The following is a 21,892-nucleotide window of genomic DNA, read 5'->3' on the forward strand; positions in this document are numbered from 1 at the left end:
GGGCTTCGGCCAGACAGCGGCGACGCCACAAAACAAACATAGCGGACATAAACACTACTTTGCCAAAATAATCCCGTGGTTGCCGGATGCCTGGCCCGGCACGAACTGAAAACATCCGATACACCTGCCACCACATTATCCGGGCAACACGGCACTCAAAGAAAGTGTGTCGCGCTGTCTCTCGCGCTCCACATTGCGCGCACTGGGCGTTGGGCACAAGGCCCCATGATAAGAGGCGTTCGCGCGTGGGGAGGACTCTCCATCTCCTCCTCCACTCCACTCAAAGTCGCGGACCTGCGGAGGGAGACGACTTGTGCACCACGTGCGCCACTTGCGTACCGCGGTGCGCCGCTGGTCGTCGGCGCCAAGGCGCACGCACGCGATCATCTCGCTCAGCCGAGACGCGGGCGTCTCAGTCAGGTCGACTCCTGGCAAGTCAGTACAAACAGACTGCTTAAAACCAGCAGCCGCTCTATAGAAGCGCAGAGGCCTCTCGGCCTGTGGACCTATATGGCGCTCAGTGGTGAAGAAGCGCCGCACTGTGCTCATCCAATAAAACATGAGCGAACGCCCAAGGTATGCGTCGCTCTCCACCTGCGTAGTTACGAGCTTGGCGCTGAGCGCACGCGCCATGGTGGCTTCACAGGGCAGCCCGAGTCCTCCTCTAGAAGGCGGCAGCTGGCAAAGGCGTCGAGCGACCTGCGCCGTGCCACCGTCCCAGACAAAGGCGCCCACAAGGGACGCGAGCCGACCCGCCGTACGACGCGGCATCACTGCTACGCGGGCCACATAGTGGGCAAAGGCGCACGCGCGGCCCTTGATGACGCTCACCCTGGCCTCCATGGAGAGGCCGAACTTCCCTGCCATCCTTAGCGCGCTCGTCGTGCGCGCAACAACTTCATCCCATGTCCGGGACGACACACCGCTCTGCTCAAAAAGGACTCCTAGCACTCGGACCCCGTCCACGAAAGGAATGGGCACCGGGAGGGGATCGCTGAAGGTCCCAAAACGAAGCGCCCTGCTCTTGCTGGCGTTGAGCTCGGCACCAGACAGCGCCGCGTAAGTAGTAAATACGGCCAGGAAGGCCTCAAAACTCCGGGTGTCTCGGACGAAGATTGAAATATCGTCGGCATAGGCCGAGACGACGATTGTTTCCTGTCCTGTCAATGGAAAGCCGCGGATGCGTTCGTTGGAGGCGACGCTGCGCAGCAGGGGGTCCAAAGACAGGACGAACAGAGCTGGAGAAAGAGGGCATCCCTGGCGCACGCCACGTGTTACGGGGCAAGGAGCGGTGACTGACCCGTTCACCAAGAGTTCGGCCGTGAGGCCCGAGTACAACGATTTGATGCGCTCAATGAAGCTGGCAGGCAGCCCAAAGCACCGCAAAACGGAGTATAAGTAGCGATGCTCTACTCTATCAAAGGCCTTAGCTTGGTCTAAGGAAACAAAAACCCCGCTAGTCCCTTTCGCGTGTGCGTATGCGAACACATCGCGCGTGAGCGTGAGCGACGCAAAGACCGAACGGCCAGGAACAGCGCAAGCCTGGAAGGGGCTAACGAGGTTTGGCAAAAGAAGACGCAAGCGAGCGACGAGAATCGAGGCGACCAGTTTGTAGTCAGTATTGAGCAGGGTTATCGGCCGCCACGCCGCCGGGCATGACGACGTTGTTCCCTGCTTTGGTATCAACACGATTCGGCCCGCACCGAAAGACGGTGGCTTAGCTCCTTCCTCGAGGAAGGCGTTCGCCAAATGCGTGAGGAAGTCCCCGAGCACATCAAAGAAGGTGTAGTAAAACCCGGAGACTAGACCATCTGGTCCGGGTGCGGAGGCGCGATTCATGTCGCTTAAGACTGCGTAGACCTGCTCCCGCGTGGCGCGAGCGCAAACAGCCGATTCCGCGTCGTCGGGCGCGTGGGGAAGGGCGGCGCAAAAGGCGTCTACAGCAGCGTCAAACCCATCCCACTCGCACAGGCCTTGCGACGCAAAGAGATGGGCAAAGTGATCACGGAAGACGTGCTCGATGTCTTGGACCTGCTCGGAAATCGTGCCATCTGGCATAGTTACGCTTCCAATACGGGCCGGTCGGTCGCTCTTGTGGCGACAGCTGTTCGCGTGAAAGAGGTCAGCGCGTTCCTGCGACGGCATGCGGAGATTCGCTGCGGTGCAGGAGGCCTGGGACCCCTCTTCCAGGATGCGGTTGTACCGGACGCGAAGAGTGTCCAGGTACTCTCGCATCGCAAAGGTGAGCTCACCCCCTTGCTTCACGATACGCATGCGGCGTAGCACGTCGTTGAGCGCCGCAGTCTTCCGCGCGTGCTTTGCTCTGCAAGCCCGAATGAGAACTTCTCGCCATCGTGTTTTCAGGGCGTCCCAAATCAAGGGACTGAACTCAAAGAGGGCAACAGAGTCCACCAAATCTGCACGGATGTCGCGAATGCTCTGGTCGTCCACCAAGAGTGAGATGTCCATTCTCCAAGTAGAGAACGTCGCAATTCGGCCCGAAGCGCACCTCAAGGATACCGCGACAGGTAAGTGGTCGCTGAGTGCTCGGGCGCCTGGTGGAAATGGCACTACCTCGCAGGATACTAGTTGCGGCACGAGGGCTGGAGGTAGGTACACCCGGTCGATTCGACTGGCGCTGCGGCCCCTAGCACGTGTGGCCACGAAAAGGTTCCCGTGCAGTTCGACCCACGCGTCCGTAAGGTGCAGCTGGCGAACCAGTTTGCCTAGCTCCTTGACGTAATAATTGGACGCACCTTGACCGGGGCCCTGAATGTCACGCCACGAGTCTGGGACGCAATTAAAACCCCCCAGCAGGACATATGATACGGATTCAAGCAGGTGGGATGTAAAAGAGCGGAAAAACTCGCCTGTCAGAGATCGCGTGACGGGCGCGTACAGGTTTACAAAGCGAGTCCTCCGCCCGTCGAGGAAAATGTCCACAACCAGTACTCGACCATCGTAACCAAAGGTACAATGCGCACCTGCGCGGAAAGCCGGCCTGAGGAAAACAACGCCCACACCGCAAGACAGTGAGTCCGTCAAGGAAAAGAAAACATCGACATGAAAGCGTGAACGGAAAGAAATAACGTCTGCAGGGGTGCGAAAATTACACTCCTGCAAAAACAAAACATCAATTTGGTACGAACGCGCAAGGTGAAGCACCTCCCGTTGCTTATCGGGAGAGCGAAAACCCTGCGCGTTAAAGGAGGCGAAACGAAAAACAGCCATCATGAAAATAAAGGAAGCAATGTAACAAAAATAAACAACGAAACAAGTAAACAAAACAAAACGCTGACGGACTCACAGTACAGTTCTGCGGATAGAGTCTGCGAGTGCGTTGATACACCGGCGCTGGGGGGGGGGGGGGCGTCGAGGCGCTTGGGAGGCGTCCCGGGTCCCTGCTGGCGTCCTGGCTGGCGGCCCCGCGGCGGCGGGACGACGATGCCAAGCGGTGCTAATGGTTGCGCGGTGGAAAGGTCCGGCCGATGCGCGCGGCTGCGGTAGCAACACACAGTCACACACGCACCAACACACTCCACCGCGCAAACACCGTCCATCGTTCGCCAAACGCGCCGACGGAGCCAGCGCGCCGAAAAGATAACGGCGCCGTAGAGCGTCGAAAGAACGGCGCTCGGGCGGCCGCCGAGCAGGGAGCGGAGGAGGAAAAGGCCCAGCAGGGCCTGAAGTCCGGCGAGGAGGCGCCATGGCGGAAACTATTCGTCTCCCTCGACGCCCATGTGGACGCCGTCGCCGTCGTCGTCTGCCGTCCTCGGTTTCTTCTTCGGCGCCTGGGTGGCCGAAGAGCAGGTCGCGCCGCCGTCCGACGACGAGGAGAGCTGGCGCTTGCGGTCGTCGAGCTCGAGAGCCTTGCGCGCCCGCCGCACCAACTTAGCTGCGCACGGGCCCTGCGGCGGCAGGGCGACCGGGATGTGCGGCGGCTTCGGTCGCGACTCGCTTGAGCCGTCGCTGCTCGGGGCGTCCTTCACGGGTGTGTGCAGGGCGTCACTGGGGGAGGGCGAGCCAGGCGACGTGGTGTCCGTGCCCGTGCCCTCGTGCTGCGCCGCCGTGGGCGCGTCAAGCAGCGAAACCTCCAAACTCGGAGGTTCCACAAAAGAGGACTCGCCCTGCGAGTCGTCAGACTCGGACGAGGTCGATTCCGCGACGTCGGAGTTGCCCGTGGACAGCTCCGTCGCGGATTGGCCGGACGAGGTGCCCGCCGTCTCCGTGCCCGCCTGGTCGTCATCGGGCTTGGTCGCGGCGTCGTCCCGCACGTCAGCCCCCTCGAGAGGGCTCGCCGCCGCCTCCTGTGCCGCGCCGCTCGAACCGGCGCCAGCCCCCTCAGGTCTCGCCTTCGGCCCGGGTTGCACACCAGGCTCCTGGGAGGGTCTGGCTGCCGCAGCAGCCGCGGCCGCCGCGTAGGACCGCGGCACGACGCAGTCGGAGGACGGGTGGTCGCCTCCGCACCTCTTGCATACCGGCTTGCAGTTGGCGCCGATGTGTCCGTACGCGCTGCACCGGCCGCAGCGCACCGCCTTACACGTAGCGCCGAAGTGGCCCTCGGCGCCGCACTGGGAACAGACGCGTTTCATGCCTCGGTATTCAATCACGGCTCGAACACCGGCCACCGTCAGGAAGTTCGGTGGAGCCCGGGTCATCTCGAGCTTCACCAGGCGCGTCCCGTTTCCGATGCGGTTCCTGGACTGGAAGGCGACCTCGGTGATGGCGCGCACCTTCCCGTACGGTTGGAACGCCGCGGCGAGGTCCTCGTCGCTGACGCACGGGGGGAGACGGAAAACCGTCACGTGCACCACTAGAACCCCCATCTGCTCCAGTGGCACCTCCTTTCCGGCGATGAGCAGCGAGCCCAACGCCACCATTTTCGCTGCCTGCGCCATGGAAGCCACGGCCGCCAGGAAACGTAAACCACTAAGGTGCTGCAAATATGTCAGCCCTCCGACTCCGAGCACCTCCTCGAGCAGGTCGATGAGGCGATCGGCCGGAACAGGTTCCGGCACAGTAAACAAAAAGCATTGCGCCTTTGTGGGGCGCACTGCAGGGCAGGGTCTCTCCATCGCGACGGGGCCCGGGTCAGCACGGCAGGAGCGTGGCGCCGGGCAGCAGGACGGCAGGCAGGACCTCCGGGACGCTGGATCCTGGGGCCCGCCTGGACAGGAAAAGCTCGATGATCCGCTGGCTCGACGGGCAGCGTAACGGCATCCGGGCACCGTACGGGACTTAACGAGATTTAACGAGACTCTGCAAGCCCTCCTACGCGACCGACATGCAAGCGCTGGTTGGTCTCCAAAGGTGTCACAAAAAATAACTGCTGCCAGTGCCTTCTCAATGTTTATCAAGATATCAGTCGCTGTGCGTTTGATAATGCACGGAATTATAATTTCCGATTTCTAATAACGCGTGCACAAAGCACATAAATGCCACGATACACTTCGTTGTCATACGTGATCTCTTAGGGGCTTCGCGCATCGAAGCAAAGCCGCGCAGGCGCACAGGGGCCCGGGGGAGAAGTACTGCGTTCAAAGGGCAAGGCATCGCGCCGAACGGGTGGTGGCGTTCCTCCCTTCCATTACGGTGTGGTTCGGGTGTCCACCGAGATGGCAGAGAATTACTGCGCCATTTCCTTTCCTCGAAAAGCCTTGCGTTCAAATGGCAAGGCATCGCGCTGAACGGGTGGTGGCGTTCCTCCCTTCCTGTACGGTGCGGTTCGGGTGTCCACCGTGATGACATTAGGCCCGTAAACATTTCATGCTTACTCTACTCTCGGTTACGGGAGAAGCAGAGATGTTTTTTACTACTATGCTTCTCCCTCGCCAGACCGGATTCTGTCGAACCCTTGACTAAATTGATTAGTGCGTCCTTTTTCTAGCTCCAAGATTAATTCAGTTCGTATTTTTGAGCATAACACCAGTGCTGTTGTATGCCCTTAACAGCGAGAAGTTGCTCCTGCCTTCTACGTTCGCTGTCCGAGGTTCTGTCAAAGTATATGGGCAGATTCCTAAATCAATGTCACTGAAACGAGGCAGTGAGACCCCATCGAAACATGTCCCAGGCAGTGGCAGCGCGGGATGCGAACCTGTCCGAAGCGGAGACAAGCCGAAAGCGCTATGGGATTGGACTCTAGAAAATGCGTGAACAGCAGCAAAGGATGAACAACCAAGGCATTGCGTCAGCTGTTAAAATGAACGAGGTAAGCTGCCAGTGAAATTTGTAAAGAAAGTGGCAATGAAGACTTCAGAATATCTCAGCTTGAATTGCATCGTGTTCTAGTGGAGTTTATGCTGTTTGCCAGAAAAAAAATTGCTCTGCATGTTGTCGTAAATATCCCGTAAAACGGCACGACTTCACGCCGAGAACGACGGTGTGTGTTAGGTAGGAAATCACACCCAGACGTTGAAAATGACACTGCATGAATTCTTTATTTGCTGGCATAAAACATCGCACATAGCGCTTGGTTATGACGCTCCTGGCCGCTGTCGTCAGCGCGCAGTGGCCTGCCTACGAGGCCTCCACGTATAAGCGCACTGCTGACGAAAGCACAGCGGCGACCCATAATCCAGTTCCCGCTTCGGTGCTTCACGCACTGCGCACATCTGTGAACAGGAAAAGGAGCGGAGCGCACAGCGACAGCAGTCTGTTAGCCTCGGATAGGGGCAGACATTGGAAAAGCGCGGAATACGAGAAATGAGGGAGCAGTCTTGATTTGGGCTCGGCAGAACTTCCTTAAAAATATGGGCGTGGAATTTCTGATATCATTATTGTTATATCGTTTCAAACACGAATACGGCACATCTCTTTGGGTCCTTCATCAGTATTACCTCATCCACTCATTAGAAATTGGGCAAACAAAATTAAGCTTGTGTTATTCTAATCATAACCGCCAGCAGACTCCTAACGAAGTCCAATCTATAATCTGCCCATCTCGCTGCTTTCTATTTTTTATAACATATTTTATCGTCCAAAATCACGCCTTCAAAATATACACATTCGGAATCATAATTATGCGTGTATTTATCATAATTTAATGGACGGCGCACCATACCGGAGACCAAACGCTTCTTTTCTGTCATTTCTGCCACGTATACCCTTTACCCCCTTTACCAAAAGAAAACGAGCAACAGAGTTTTGCTTGAAGGAGGCTTTTCCGAGGACCGAAAGGTGTCAACACGTGAGGACAAGGGTTCACCTTGCTTTACACAGATTCATAGCTCAAATTAAACGATGTCATAAGTGCTTCGCCACGGGGCTAAGAAACCAACCACCGTTGCCCACTTACTTTCAGCAAACAGGTTTGTGAACGGAGTGGAATCGCCATTGCGCATCGACTATAGCCATTCAGGATCCGCACTTGTTCACAAACGCCTTAACTATTGCTACAGAATCAACCAATCTTTGTAATTATTTTATTATCTTTTGGCTGAATATGTTACTTATATCTTTTTTTTTACCCGGTCACCCTTCAAGTTAGTCTAAATAAATGGATCTATCGTGAATAAGAAATTAATAAGAAAGGCAACAGCTTTTGTAGTATCGCATGAGACAGACGTCGTGGATACTTAAAGAGGCTTTGCATTAACTTTTTGCACCAAACTGATATCATAAATTACTACAACTGCCGGCCAGCTGGAGAGGCTGAATTGACCCTGCAGACCCTTCATTTTATTTGCTAACAAATAAAGTTGTTGCTATATGTATATATATCAAGCCAAGCTGTCGCTACTACAGCTATCTCTCATTTTGCAGTAAACGAGTGCCAAGGCGTTTTATGAGTCGGGTGGCAAGTTGGTTTACTGGAGTGGCGTTCGTTTTGAAAGGGTAACATAGCGCGAGGTGGTAGAGTGGACGGGGTACAGCGCTTGTATCTTCGTCCTTCGTCGACCCTCCCCGTTTGAGCTGTGTGGTTCCTTCAAAATGAGGTTTAATAAGTGATGCGCTGTTCTTGTTGTGTACGTTGTTGAGGGCTCGACCCCATGCGGCTTATGTGTCGAGAACGATGCATGCTTAATCGCGTCGAAAGAGACAGGCTTGTAATGCCAACTAAATATACCTCTTTGTTCAGCTGTTTTGCCGTTTCACTTTGTTATTTTGGCATCAATCTGTAAATCGCGCCCACAAATCACGGAGTTCTTGCACAGTTGCTGCCTTCCGATGCCGCATGCGCGATGAAACAGCGCACTGGTACACGTTGGTTCAGCACCGCCCACACGTAACATCACATTTGTTCCGCGGACTTTGTGAGTGCGAAGCTTATATGCTCACAGAAATGGACTGCAGGCATAATAAGAACCAACATAAATGTGTGCAGTAGCACGCTCGGTTTCGCAAGCTGAAAGTATGCACTGCCTCATGAGTGGGTTTTGTCCCAGTGCACGGAGCACAGATGCCCTATACATTACCATGCTTATCAGTCGACTAGCAGTCTTCTATGCGTAGCATATTAACGTAGGTTTCGGGCCTTCGCGCGACGCCCGGCGGTGGCCACTATTGACCTTGAAGTGAGATCACATGATGTGACGTCACGAGATGACGTCACACCGGCTGCAGATGGGGCCTCATATCGCGCCGTCGGACGTGGCTCGGCGGAGGCTTCCACGCTTCGGTTCGCGCCGTCGCGCGCGACGCGGCGGCGGCGCCACCATCGCTGCATCACGTGATATGTGACGTCACGCCAGGGATGAAGCGGCGCACGCCCGCTGTCGCGTCAGTCTCTGTGCCCGCAACCGCGCCAGCGTCTTTGCGCCGGTCGTGTATGCGGTCAAGATGCCTCCAAACGCTAAGGACGTTAATAATAAGAATGCAAAACGAAGGCTGCTTCGCATCCACTGGGTTTAACATTGATAAGCCTCCAACTTTTTATTGGGATGGCGTTGCGCACACTAAAAACGTACACGGAAAGAGCAGAAGATGACAGATAGAGCGCAAACTATCAACTGAATTTATTTCTTCCACAACAGCATATATATGCAGTATTCACAGGCGCAATAAAGCAGGGGGTGAGGGAAGAAGAAAGAAAAAAGAAGGGGAGGACGTGTCAAGCATGCATAGGTCAGAAAAAGCAACGAAAAAAATTCCTTTCCCTCTCAGATAAGGTGACAGAGGTATCGCTAACACAATTGTCGCCTTTTTCTTTGATGTGGAGTGCTTCTAAAAGTTCGCAGGCTATTTTGTTTTTACTCTTGCCCAGAACCTTCATGTCTTTGAACATTGGCTCACTACCAGAGCATGAAATGCAATGGGCGGGCAAGTTCGCCCCTTTTCTTTTTTGTATAGGAAGAGCATGCTCCCCTGATCGTTCATTGACGCAGGTACTGTGCACTGTCTGGGAACCGCACTGTCTGGGACCCGCACTGTTTGGGGCGTGCACTGTCTGGGACCCGCCTACTGCTAGAGATAAAGATAAGTTGGAGAGGGTGCAGAACATTGCCTCTCGTTTCGTGTCTGGCACTCGCGGGGCTCATTACAGTGCATCGCGTACGAAGGATGCACTCAACTGGGAATTGCTTGACACGCGCCGAAAGAAGTTGCGTCTGAAGCTATTTCATGCTGTTTATTATTCAACTGTTCGGGTTGAACGCGAAAGGTATGTGCAGGAGCCTTTTTATAGATCCAACCGTGTTGACCATGTTTTTAAAGTCCGCGAATTCGCGGCAAAAAGTGAATTGTTTAAAATGTCTTTTTTTTTCCGAAAACCATTAGAGAATGGAACAGACTACCGAGCGATGTTGTGAGTGTGGCATCAGATGATGCGTTTTTTCGTTCTTTAATGATGTGATGCGATTGTGATGTGTTGTTTTGAAGTGAGATGTACATGGCGAACGCTTTATGCTTGTAACTCTGCCGGCGAGCGGAGGTGTCATGTGTGCTTCTTTTTTATACATTGCCCCCCCCCCCACACACTGTAATGCCACGGCGCTGTGGGTTCCTTACTAAATAAATAAATAAATACAGCTTTGCCGACACACACGCGTCCACACTTGAGCTGGATTTGATAGACCACGCCCGTGGTACATCACATTTCACATACTGTTCAGCATGTTTCATTTACATACATTCGCTTCGTGGGGCTCGTTCCTCGGTGATCCTGGGGCATAACCCAGCAAGCTTTTTTTGGGGCCGAAAAAACCACCGAAACACCATGCCTGTTTGCCACTTTTTTTAAATTGTGGGCTATTTTGTGCAAGTACGGAACCACTGACGGCTTTGTACTCCGAAAGCGTTCAAGGTCACAGCTGCGCTTGCCTTTCTTTATCTTCCGGAGAAGGTTCTTGGCTACCGCTGTGATGAGCGAGCAGGGGAAACCGGTTGAAAGCAGCCTGGTGATCTGATTATGAAAGCTGGTATGCATTTCGTGCTCGCATGATTTGGTTGAGGCTGAATCTAGGCACGAGTTTGCAAGTGCTCTTTTCGCAATCTTTGACTGTGCCGAATCAAATGGAAGTAGTGCTTTCTGTGCTCGAGGAGCATATTTCTAACAGACATGATGCAAGCCACCCCAAGAAAGCTACGCGCCAACTCGCCCAGCGAGTTCTCCATAGCATGCTTTACCGGCCTGAAACGTACTTTTTTTTTCTTTTCGGCTGCGTGAACTTCACCGAACGTACATAAATCGTTTTACTAAGGTCGCAATATAAAAAAGAAAAGCAAATACAGGGCGTTCCAGCTAATTTTAGCCAGGGTTTATAAATATGCCTAGGCACCCTAAGATGACGCGAACACAAGCATTTGGCTGGCTGAAGTAACTCTTCTTTTATTCTGCTTAATTGCATATATAGTTGAGTTTAATTCACCAACTTCGCAAGCGACGAAGTTGGGCTAAAAATTCAAATTGAGAAGTTTCAGACCGATCCCCAAAGTACCGATTCAACGGTTTCAACGGTGTATGCCCACGAAATACAAAAAAATACCACATGACATTTCGGCTGGGGCACCGCGATTGCAAAGCTACAAACGTCCTGCTTACAAACGACCAGAACATTTAGCCGGGTGTGCTCCCGCTTAAAAGAAGGCAGGGCATATAAAGAGAAGTTTATTTTTTTCTAATGTCAACTAAAAAATACTAAGCAAAACTGCTGAACTCAATGCTCTGATTAGTCAACCACATGCGCAGTGACGCAGCACTGAGCACTGAGCCGACACTCGACCGCCGCGTAGGACGATGAAATATGTCGACCATTTGCGCAAGAACTCAGCCTCACTCATTGACAGTGCGTCCACGCATGCTTGCTCAAAGAGGCGCGTTCGGAGGCGCTGCAACATTGGAAACATTGCTCTTTGCGGACGCCCATTTAAGGAAGCCGCTCCACGCTGCCGCCACAAAACGAACATGCCGACACACAACAGCATATTTGTAAACAGTTCGCGTGAACTACAAACGTGAACTACAAAGCTACAAAGGTCCTGCTTACAAACCAACAGAATATTTAGCCGGGTGTGCTCCCGCTTAAAAGAAGGCAGGGCAGCGACGCAGACACTGGTTCTGCCATTTACGCCAGCGACATGATTCCCTCGCTGGGGTTCATTATAAGGATAAGCAGATGCTTATCGCTTAGGCTGGCGCAAATCGCACAGCCACGTCTCCGTCACTGCCCTGTCGTGTTTTAAGCGGCAGCGCCCCCAGTTGAACGATCAGTTCGTTTGTAGGCGAAACGTTTGAGAGTCGCGCAATCGCGGCGTGCAAGCAGGCTTGTCGGGTGGTATTTTTTTGTACTTCGGGGGATCTGCAGTGAGCGGCAAAACCTAATACCTAATAAATGGAAAGCTAGAAAGTTTTCAATCGTATGTTTTTCGGACCATCCCTGGACTTTCTGCATAAATTTATTTTGCCACACTTCGTTGCATGCGAAGCTGGTTAATTAACCTCGACTAATTATGCAATTAACCAGAATAAAAAAATAGCGCAACTTGCGCCATACAATAGCGAGTAACAAACATGCATTTAGTCCCACTGTCTTAGGGAGCTCGGCATATTTACAAACTCTGGCTAAGGTTAGCTGGGACACACTTGTCAGCCACCAGGGCAGAGTGCCACCACTTGCCCATTCAGCGCTGCCTGTTATCACTTCGTGCTGATGACATTCAGTAGTAATGATCAGCTTTGGAGCAGGATGTCGACAGTCTTGTAGTCAGCGAGAAGTCGTGGGGGTGGGGGGGGGGGGGTACTTTCTGCGACATCACATGATGCGTATTTGCTGTTGTATGCCAACAGAAAAGATGACCACGTTTTGCGAGCATATAAATGCAGTTGGTCAGAGCCCACTTTAGAACTCCTCACGACAATTCTGCACATAATTGGATTGATCTCTGAACACAAGAGAATGTGAAACAACGGACCGCGATACAGAGCAGGGCAGAGAGCACCTGACTATGCCAGTAGGCCAACACCTTTTATATTCAAGTACGGTTACAAATTCAGAACGCCTGTGATTTCTGCTCGGGTACAGTCTTGAAGAAAACATGCAAGCGCAGCGCAAGATTTGGGGGCGGCCATTATTTGCCATGCCTTGAAGTGACACCTGCTCGACCACATCGGTGGCCGCTTACTCATCAGCTCCTGGTTACTGACAGTCTCCAAAATGTTGAGCATGATTCGTCGAATGCGGATGAGTCGAGTAGCCCAAAGCATTTCTCGTGGAGGCAAGTAAAGATTCGAGTGGTGCCGTGTGCGGTAAGGCGCTAGAGCTAGAGATCTTGGTGCTTACAACGTGATAGTATAGGAGCCTTGCAGGAGCTAAAACTTAGCGCGCGCCGTCCCAGGTAGCACCGAAACATTGCGATAATGTTACATTTTTGTTACGTTCAAATGTTATTTCAATGTCCTTTCTTTGTAATGTTTTTGTAATGTTACGTATAAATGTTCGAATAACCTTCCCCAAACATTCATGAAACATGTAAACAACGTAAATGGAACTTTCTCGAAAATGGCGAAGAAGCCCTGCACAAGCATGCAGGCCTGCCAGTGGTGACGGCACACAACTTACAACACTTTGCAAGAACCAACAACAAGAGCGACACCACTACACTACTCCACTACTACAGCACAGCAACTCGTATTCACTCACCTCCAAACGGATATCATGCCGCCGAGCTTATGTACTCGCTACTGCGGGATGTCCCATGAGTGACAGTGGGGAATGGGTAATAACTAAAGTTCTGTGACAAAATAATGGGGCTCTTCACGTAATCTATGGCGAGTACTATCTAAGAGATGTGGTTACAAGGTACTGTTAGTTGAAAAACATCTTTACTCTAAGAACAGTGAGAAAATGTCTGGAAATCCGTGCTTGAAATATATTTGCAATGTTGTTTTATAGTTGCGACTCTAACATTATAATAAAATTTAGAAGATTATATTAAAACAACGTTTGTTTAGAATGTGAAAGTAACGTTTCCTATGTAACTTATAACGTTATATGTTAATTTTTAATGTTAATTTAAAGTTACTATGCAATGTGCAACATTACTCCGACTTACATAACATTTTTATAACACTATTCTAATGTTCGGTGCTACCTGGGGTCGTCACAGCTTTTCACAGCTTCCACTTTTGTGGAAGAGGAAAGAGACGCTGGGCTAAGAATGACTCAGGTCATATGAAAATGGCTAAGGCGGAAAGAGCAGAAATAAGTAAAGAAGCGCTCTGTACCAGAATAGAATCAGCGAATAGAAGTAGAAATTGGTCCACAACCTAGAGAGGAATAGAAGAGTGCATTGCTATCGCAATTGCTCCGCAACGCTACAGTTGACCTCGCCCTAATTTTTCTGCCACTGGAATACATTGTTTCCCCAGAAGGCAGAACGTGGCGCTGCTGGACCTTACGGCAAAGCTTAGACAGGCTAAGCACGGCTCTGCAAGCTCCTATACCTCCTCTTGGCCATGTATACTACAGATTCTAGCTCCATTTCTTCCGTCAGGTGTGTTCATATCTGGTGGTGGGCGCAACAACGGTCAACATTAATCTCCATTGCAACAGACGACCGAAACTCGTGGGCGCAAGGATTGTTCCCATGACATGTGCTTCGTGCGCGGATTGGCCCGAAGCCGGGTTCACTGTAGGGAAAAGGGGGGGGGGGGTGCGGGGAGTGATTCGGTGTTCGACTTCTCGGGGCGCAGGCGCGCGCCGCGCTTTTCTTGGGCTTTCGCACACCCTTTCCTTGCTGTTGTAGCATTTTAAAATCGGTCGCGCTGCCGGCCAACTAACCAAACCGCTGGACCAATTTAGGGTTAGCAGAGAACACACTTTGAATGTTTATACCGACACATCCTTGCCGCTACTTTCAGTCGAAAAGAGGTATTTCTTCTTGAGTAGTTTAGTTTAGTTTATGGGGTTTAACGTAGTATATTTCTTCTTGAAATGTACTACATGTTTGTAGAGGGCGAGGAGAGGAGGCGACGGGACGCGCCGGCGTGGGTCGGACACTCGAGATGCCTCGCGCATCCGCGCCGGTCGTCGATAACTTGAGATGCCTCACACCTGCACGGCACGGCATCATCAAAACGTATAGTCGCTCGGCTCCCTCTCTTACTCGTTGCCTCCGCGCTCTCCTTTCGAATTCGTTTCTGTTTTTTGGAGAATATAATCAGTCTACTCGGAATCTGCACGCTGTCAGCAAGTTTATTTTTATCCCGCAGCGACGACGAGGCGCTACATATCCAAGTTAGAATATTCCGTACAGTGCACATATAATGGTGCATCGTGAAGAGGTGTGAAGTAATTCTGAAATGGTGCAGCTGACATTTCCACAGCATCATTTCGCGCCCACTGAATTCCAGCAAATTAATGAACGATCATACCGTCCATACACTTAGCGTACGCAGTTTAATGCCTGCTCTATGCTTTTTGAAATCCCAGATAATTGCAAAAATTGTTTTGTATTTACGAAAACAAATTACAACAAATCAATATCATGCAAGATCTTCACTTTCCATAATAATAATTGGCGAAATCAATCAAATTCAGCTAATATACAGCTGCATAATGAATTCGCACAATGTATCGACACTTCTTCGGCCGAAAGACGATGACTGTTTCATCAACAGCAGGGATTAAATGATAGTTAATCGCTGCAACTAGCGGAGGCGCGCGAGAAAACGTTCGCAGGTAGCAGGGCTCGCTGCATCATTGAGGGTCTCATTGTGCTATTCGCAATTTAGAAGGTCGGGAGAACAGAACCAAACACCACCGTACCTGTCTGTCGCTGCACCGACATCAGTATAACAAGAAGGAACACGACGCCAAAGTGACCGGCATCGCATAGCAGGTGATAGCGCCCGAGATAACACGCCTGGCGTCGCTCACTAAACAAGGACGCGCTGCAATTGTAACGGCCGCGCAATACGAAAATTCAAAACGGATAGAGGGGGAGAGACCTTTCCGCCTATCATAACCCTCTTGTTCTGTATTCATCCACCTAGTGTGAGGGGGTTCTTCGAATTAGCCGGAACAGTAGTGGCTCGCGTTTTCGTCCCCCTGGGATGCATGCACATGTATTCATCGATTCCACATAGCAGACGGACGCACAGCAATAGGTAAAGTGCAGGTTTTGAAAATTAAAAGCGCAGACAATTATGGGCTTAGCCAAGTCGTTAGATATTTACTGCAGTGAACCTGGGCGTGCAACTAACAACGACTGGTTGCTAGTGCTACACGCACAGCCTGCGACGACTTGCACACACAGCACCCAACCAGCACAAACATTCAATCCAAAATTTTTTCTTCCATCAACGGCTATGTGCAGGAATTTTCAGTAGCTCTGGGCTCGCAGTGCTTCGAGAATTGGGCCCTGGACAGAGTTTGTGTGTTGCAGCTCATACTGAGACGGATAGTACAGGCTGCTTTAGTTACGGGCCTATGAGGATGTGAGTTGGGGATCACACCCGTGACAGTGAGCACAGTGGGCCGTGAGCCGCACTCGGAAGCCACAGATATTCCTAGGAATGCTACTAAAAAGATAGCCCGGGTTTTTTCTAGTACCGGCGAATAAACGCCGCAGTTGATTTCCGCCACTGGTGCCCGAAAAAAAAAACATATCTAAGCCCTCATTTGTGACATCGAACGCTTAAAATATTGACTGCCTACGTCAGCCTACGAACGAACACATAGTGGACAGAGAACGCGACAACGACTTTATCCTGTTACCGGAAGGACCAGCACGTGCTATCGCGATCAAAAGATTACGGGACACGAGTTATTCGAAAAAAAAAATCGTAGCTTCGCCTCCCAACCCAGCCGCGTGGTATTGTTATGCGCATTTAAGGCGACTAGAGTGCGTGAGTGCTCTGAAAAATCATTTCTTTCCGCACACACGCGTCCCGTAAACTTTTGATCGCATAAATACGTTGGTCACTCTCAACTTTTTTGTAAAGATAACGCCGCATGCACGTATACGGAGGAAGCCTTTGTTTTCTTAGACGTCACGGCGCTCTTCTCGATGTGTCTAGCCGATTCCACGTTCGAGGATGCTTTGAAGAGAGTCTGGCAGGTCGCACTTCCCTCGACGCTTCTTAGGTGAGCGGACTGGTGCGGTTCTGCCAGAGCGATACACCTGCAAAGGAAGAAGGAGAAAAAAGTCAGGTACAAACAGATCGCTCGGCTGTCTTCTCCCCCTGCGTCACGGGATTGCAGCCTGGTGAGAACTGGCCTCTAACGTGAAGAGTATCCCCTTCCATGGAGGGAACAAAAGCGAGACTCCGCATGGACGCCACACGGCCGCACATGGCATGTCCGCTGCGAATACGAGATGGCTCCGGCGCTAGACGACCTGAGCGGAAGAGGCTGGCGCCGACGATGGCGACAGGAAATGGAGCAAGACAGCGTAGAAGCGCCGACTCCGACAACAATTGCTGACCATCCTGTAAGGACCTTTCATGTACTGAGTTCTGTAATACAGTACTTTTTTTGTTTTCCTCTATAAAGTGTGCATTCGCGGTTTCAGAACCAGTCTATAGTTGAGGTACCCCACCACACCCTTACTGCCCTAGTCACGGTGCCGCTTCGGTGCCGTTCCTTTGACGCGAACCGACACCGTGCATCCTGTGCTCGGTGGAGAGACGAGACCCGACGTCTGGCCCCGGCAAGCGTGGAAAAATACTCCCCTTTATGGGCTGCGTCAGAGATACACGACACTGACACAATACAAGACCATGTGTCACGTGCGGCCAGCAACCGGATTCTGCCGCATCACTCAGCGAGTACGCAGAGGTTCCTAGCCCATCCACCATTTGCCAGCACCAACGGAGACAACACTATATACCTTTCTAGCGATAATTGTTTTTCGACCAGAGGTGCAAAATGCCCCCATTTTTATTTTCCTTCCTTACCGTCACTTTTGAATACATGGCCCTCGTTCACCTTCGCCCTAATTTTGAGAAATTATCCGGCCCTCCACCACTCTCTCTTCGCAAAATTGGCTGGCCATCCCTCGCCCTCACACACATATCGTCAACCCTTCTTCACCCTCACCCTCACTTATATTTTCGTTCGTTTTTTCCAAGTAGTTTTTTTCTAGTCCGCAACTTCTTGCAATATTACTGAGTAATAAAATATAAGAGAAGCTCTCAAAGGCAGAGTTGGACGAGAGGCTAGATGCTTTTATTGTAGTGTGTTTGGGCATGTGAGCTGTTCGAGCTAATACCCGAGACAAAATCGAGATAGTCACGAGTTGAGCCCCACAATATCACTCTGGCTTCACTTCTGGCACGCACTGCCTGCATACATGCGCCCTGCACTTGTAACATTTCATTGTTATCTATATGCACTGCTAAAATGAGTCAGTGCGTTGTTGTGTCGGTGTACGGAAAGTAATACGCTAAGAACATTCCGCAAGCAATGCAGTAGCATGTACCACAAGACTTACAATAACTGCTAAGCAAAGAATCTACTACGAAGGAGGAAAGTTTTTAGGTCGCTTAATCACCATTACCCGATAGCACTGCGATAGCATTGTCTTCTAACTGAATTTCACTGCTTCTAAGCTCCCGACATTTTGTGCGGATTGCTGCATGCTCGTCGGATGGCGCTTCCACCAGCACGGATGGAAGATGATGAAGACCACCTTATCAAACTACACCGAGAGAGACTGGCAGTTTAAGACGCGTGAACGCGGGTGGGTGACGGATTGCTTGGAAAAAGCAGCGCCAAGGTGAAGGACAAAGAAAAGAGGACCATAGGACCGGCGCTGAGTACCAACTGAAAGCTTTATTAGAAACAAAACGCAATATATACTCCATCGACAACCAAGAGCGCATGGCAGCACCAAAAGCTACAATGATACATCAATCACCTGGGTCAAGATACTTTAGTTCACAGTCATGAACTGTTGCAGAGGGGATGCTCACGCACGAGTCATGCACTGTTTTTTTTGGATATGAAAGGCTTCACTGATTTTCCGTGATAGTTTATCTTTGTGCTTGTACAAGATCCTAGTTTCATTAAGAATGGGGGTACATATCATTGTAGCTTTTGGCGTTGCCATGCGCTCTTGGTTGTCGATGGAGTATATATTGCGTGTTGTTTCTATTAAAGCTTTCAGTTGATAGTCAGCGCCGGTCCTGTTGTACTCTTTTCTTTGTCCTTCCTCTTAGCGCTGTTTTTTCCAAGCAACATGTACCAACTAGCTCAACTCTCCGTTTTGTTGTAGATGACAGAGACCACGACATTGCGAGCAAACCTCCATAGCCTGGCAGTTCGAACAATCAGTACGTTAAGATTTCTGCCAAATGTTTGGTCGTCTGAGGGAAGCGTATGTACCGACTGAAATTAAACCGTAGTGGCACTCCCTTTTACTGACGTTCTCAGCCTTACCTCCCGTCTAGTGCTCTGTTGCTCCTTCTTTTGAGATGTCTTTCGTGGCGTTTCCTAAAAGCTTTGTAAATGGTTGATGTAAATAGAATTCATTTTTAGTGTAATAAATACTATGTAAACAAAGAGCTGCGGTGATGGCGTAATAGTCTCAAGTTTAGTTTGGTTTATTAGGGTTCAACGTCCCAAAGCAACTGAGGCTATGAGAGACGCCGTAGTGAAGGGCTCCGGAAATTTCGACCACCTGGGGTTCTTTTACGTGCACTGACATCGCACAATAAACGGGCCTCTAGAATTTCGCCTTCATCAAAATTCAGCCGCCGCGGCCGGGATCGAACCCGCGTCTTTCGGGGCAGCAGCCGATCGCCGTAACCACTGAGCCACCGCGGCGGGTTAATAGTCTCAAGTATGCTGTACTAAATTAGGTGTAGTGGGAACCGGATTCGCTGTGAGGCTGTTTTCCCAGACGCGAATAGATGGCGCTGCAGTACTCTTCACGTCGGTCGTGTCCCGTGCTCTCCGCCGCCGTTATGTCATACTCGGAAGCCGCATTTCATAAGTTCTTTGTTATGCTTGTTTTATATATGCTTAAGAGTATATGCGGTATTTATATAATGTGCACAAACATGCCCAGCACGCGGGGCTTCTGCATTTCGCCCAATTTCGATGAAAGCAAAATGCAAGAGGCGCGTGTACACTGCGCGATGTCGGCGCACGTCAAAGAACCCAAGATAGTCGAGAGTCTTATCTCCCTTATACATACTGAGTCGCTATAAGATGTGTAACCCCCCAAAAAGCCAAATAGTTTCCATTCATCATGACTCTCCGCACCGGTGTCGGTGAAGTGTGCACCAACACTGAAAGAGATGGTGCATTTCCTTTCCCGGCAATTCTTATCATTAGCAGTAGCAGCATTTTTAGTACCGCCTGCAGGCTACCAATAACGCATTTTCACTTGCATATATGAACTCACACTAAGACCTCGTAAAGACCGGGAAAAAAGTTAAAAGACCAACAGTTGCACTTATTAAAGGCAAAAGTAAGCATAAAAATGCAGAGAAGGGAATAAAATCTGACGACGGCCTCGCACTGAGTGAATGGTGTTTCCTGCTGGTGCTAAGCTTTAGATGATGAATTTTTCATTCGCATGGCGATTTTTGTGACTAAGCATTCGCACGCTAGGCGGCAAATGTGCTGCGCAGCGTACTTCGCTCCACCTCACTCATCCTTAAAACATAGCGACTGGCTAGTAGGTTCTGCATACTGCACAGTTGTTAGTCAGCGCTTGCGTTTGCGTTCTTCTCATCTCATCCTTGTTACTGCTGCACTGCAATTTTCCAGTATTCACTCACCCTTGCTTGCCTTCCTTGGGTATTTGCAAGATATGCATATATACTGTTCTAGTGAAAAAAGCAAGATTTTATAAACACTAAATAAACAGATATGCTAGACTTTGTAGCACATTCAGTCGACGCAGCATTGCAGTATGATGCAAGACACAGTAATGTAGTTCTATAGTTTTAATATTAAAGAATTACGACACGGTATTTAAAACCAGGACTCGCAGTCACGCTTCCTCTGCATTTCGAGTTAAGCCCCGTCCTCATGCTACTCTTGCTGCTCTATTGTGTTTGTGGGGGGCACACAAATGAAACCTGTAGGTTTGCTCACACTTTTGCTTTGCTCACGCTTTGCTTCGCCCATATTACAGTAAACTTGATCTGAATCAGGCTCCTCCGCCAGTATGTTCCACAAATTACCTCATCACACACACACACACACACACACACACACACACACACACACACACACACACACACACACACACACACACACACACACACACACACACACACACACACACACACACACACACACACACACACACACACACACACACACACACACAGACACACACACACACACACACACACACACACACACACACACACACACACACACACACACACACACACACACACACACACACACACACACGCACACACACACGCACACACACACGCGCGCACAGAGAGAGAGATGCGCGGACCTGGAGCGCACTTCGGTGAGTATGAGTTGGGGGAGAAAGAGGAGAAGCACCATTTTTAATCGTCGATATCTACGGTTTTAACGAAGTTAGCGTAAATTTTTTTCCTAATTTATTTATTTCGTGCTGTTGTTCGATTAAGAATATTAGTGAATATGTTATCGCTTAAAGCTAATTGATTAGAAAAGCAACACAAAAAACAACCACATGCCGCCGGTGGGATCCGAACCTATGACCTCCGAATTACGCGTCCGGTGCTCTACCTCTGAGCTCGGCAACGACCGTCAGATCTTCTGCTTTTCTAATCAATTAGCTTTAAGCGATAACATATTCAGTAATATTCTTAATTGATCAACACCACAAAATAAAATAAATAATTTGAAAAATCACTTGTGTCCCCTTGGTTTCTGTAGCTCTTGGCTTCTCTCATATATATATATATATATATATATATATTATACAGGGTGTCCCAGCTAACTTGGACCAAGGTTTATAAAAACACTAAGAGTTCTTCAGAATTAAAATCACGTGGATGTTGTTAAGGTTTATCTAAAGTTTGAGTACCATTTTTTCGCTCCTCCTATTTGAATAATTAGTCGAGATAAAGAAATTAACTTTTTAAATATAGCTTGAAGCTTTCCGGCATCAAGAGGAAAGTTGTGGAGCTCCACAAATATCGTCCAACCCAGGCATTTCCAAAGATATAGACTTAGCGTGCTCGTTTTTATTCGGGCAAAACGAAAGCCCGCGGAGTTTAAAAAATACCATGTGACAGCGCGCTCCGTGCGCCCGGATGCGCCGCGATTACAGCGCTCTCATCCGTGCTTTGTAAGAAACATCACCCGCTTCGGGCCTTTCGTGCTGCCCAAGACAGGGCTTCGCGATGTGCTTGGTTCCAAGATAAGCGCCAGTGGGTACGGGCGGGAGCTGAAAGCGCGGCTCACGTTTCTGCTGCAATAACTGCACACTCAGGTTAGCAGAATGCATGCGGAGGAACGATGACAATCTCATGAGTTTGAATTTGGGAACA

The 21,892-nt window shown here is 50.4% G+C and overlaps 1 protein-coding gene across 1 annotated transcript in view; it reads right to left on the reverse strand.

Moving 5' to 3' along the window:
- Positions 1-3,226: 3,226 nt before the first annotated feature.
- The window catches only part of LOC149357841 (uncharacterized), a 28,796-nt gene continuing 10,130 nt past the window's right edge, over positions 3,227-21,892 (reverse strand). Inside the window, exon 3 of the mRNA XM_089584952.1 lies at positions 3,227-5,167. Coding sequence (XP_089441078.1) covers positions 3,717-5,167 — 1,451 coding nt within the window. The 3' untranslated portion in view covers positions 3,227-3,716. The remainder of the gene's footprint in view (positions 5,168-21,892) is intronic.

The sequence above is a fragment of the Amblyomma mixtum genome, chromosome 3 (assembly GCF_055824585.1).
Source record: "Amblyomma mixtum isolate Tamu chromosome 3, ASM5582458v1, whole genome shotgun sequence".
In the NCBI taxonomy this organism is placed as follows: Eukaryota; Metazoa; Arthropoda; class Arachnida; order Ixodida; family Ixodidae; genus Amblyomma; species Amblyomma mixtum.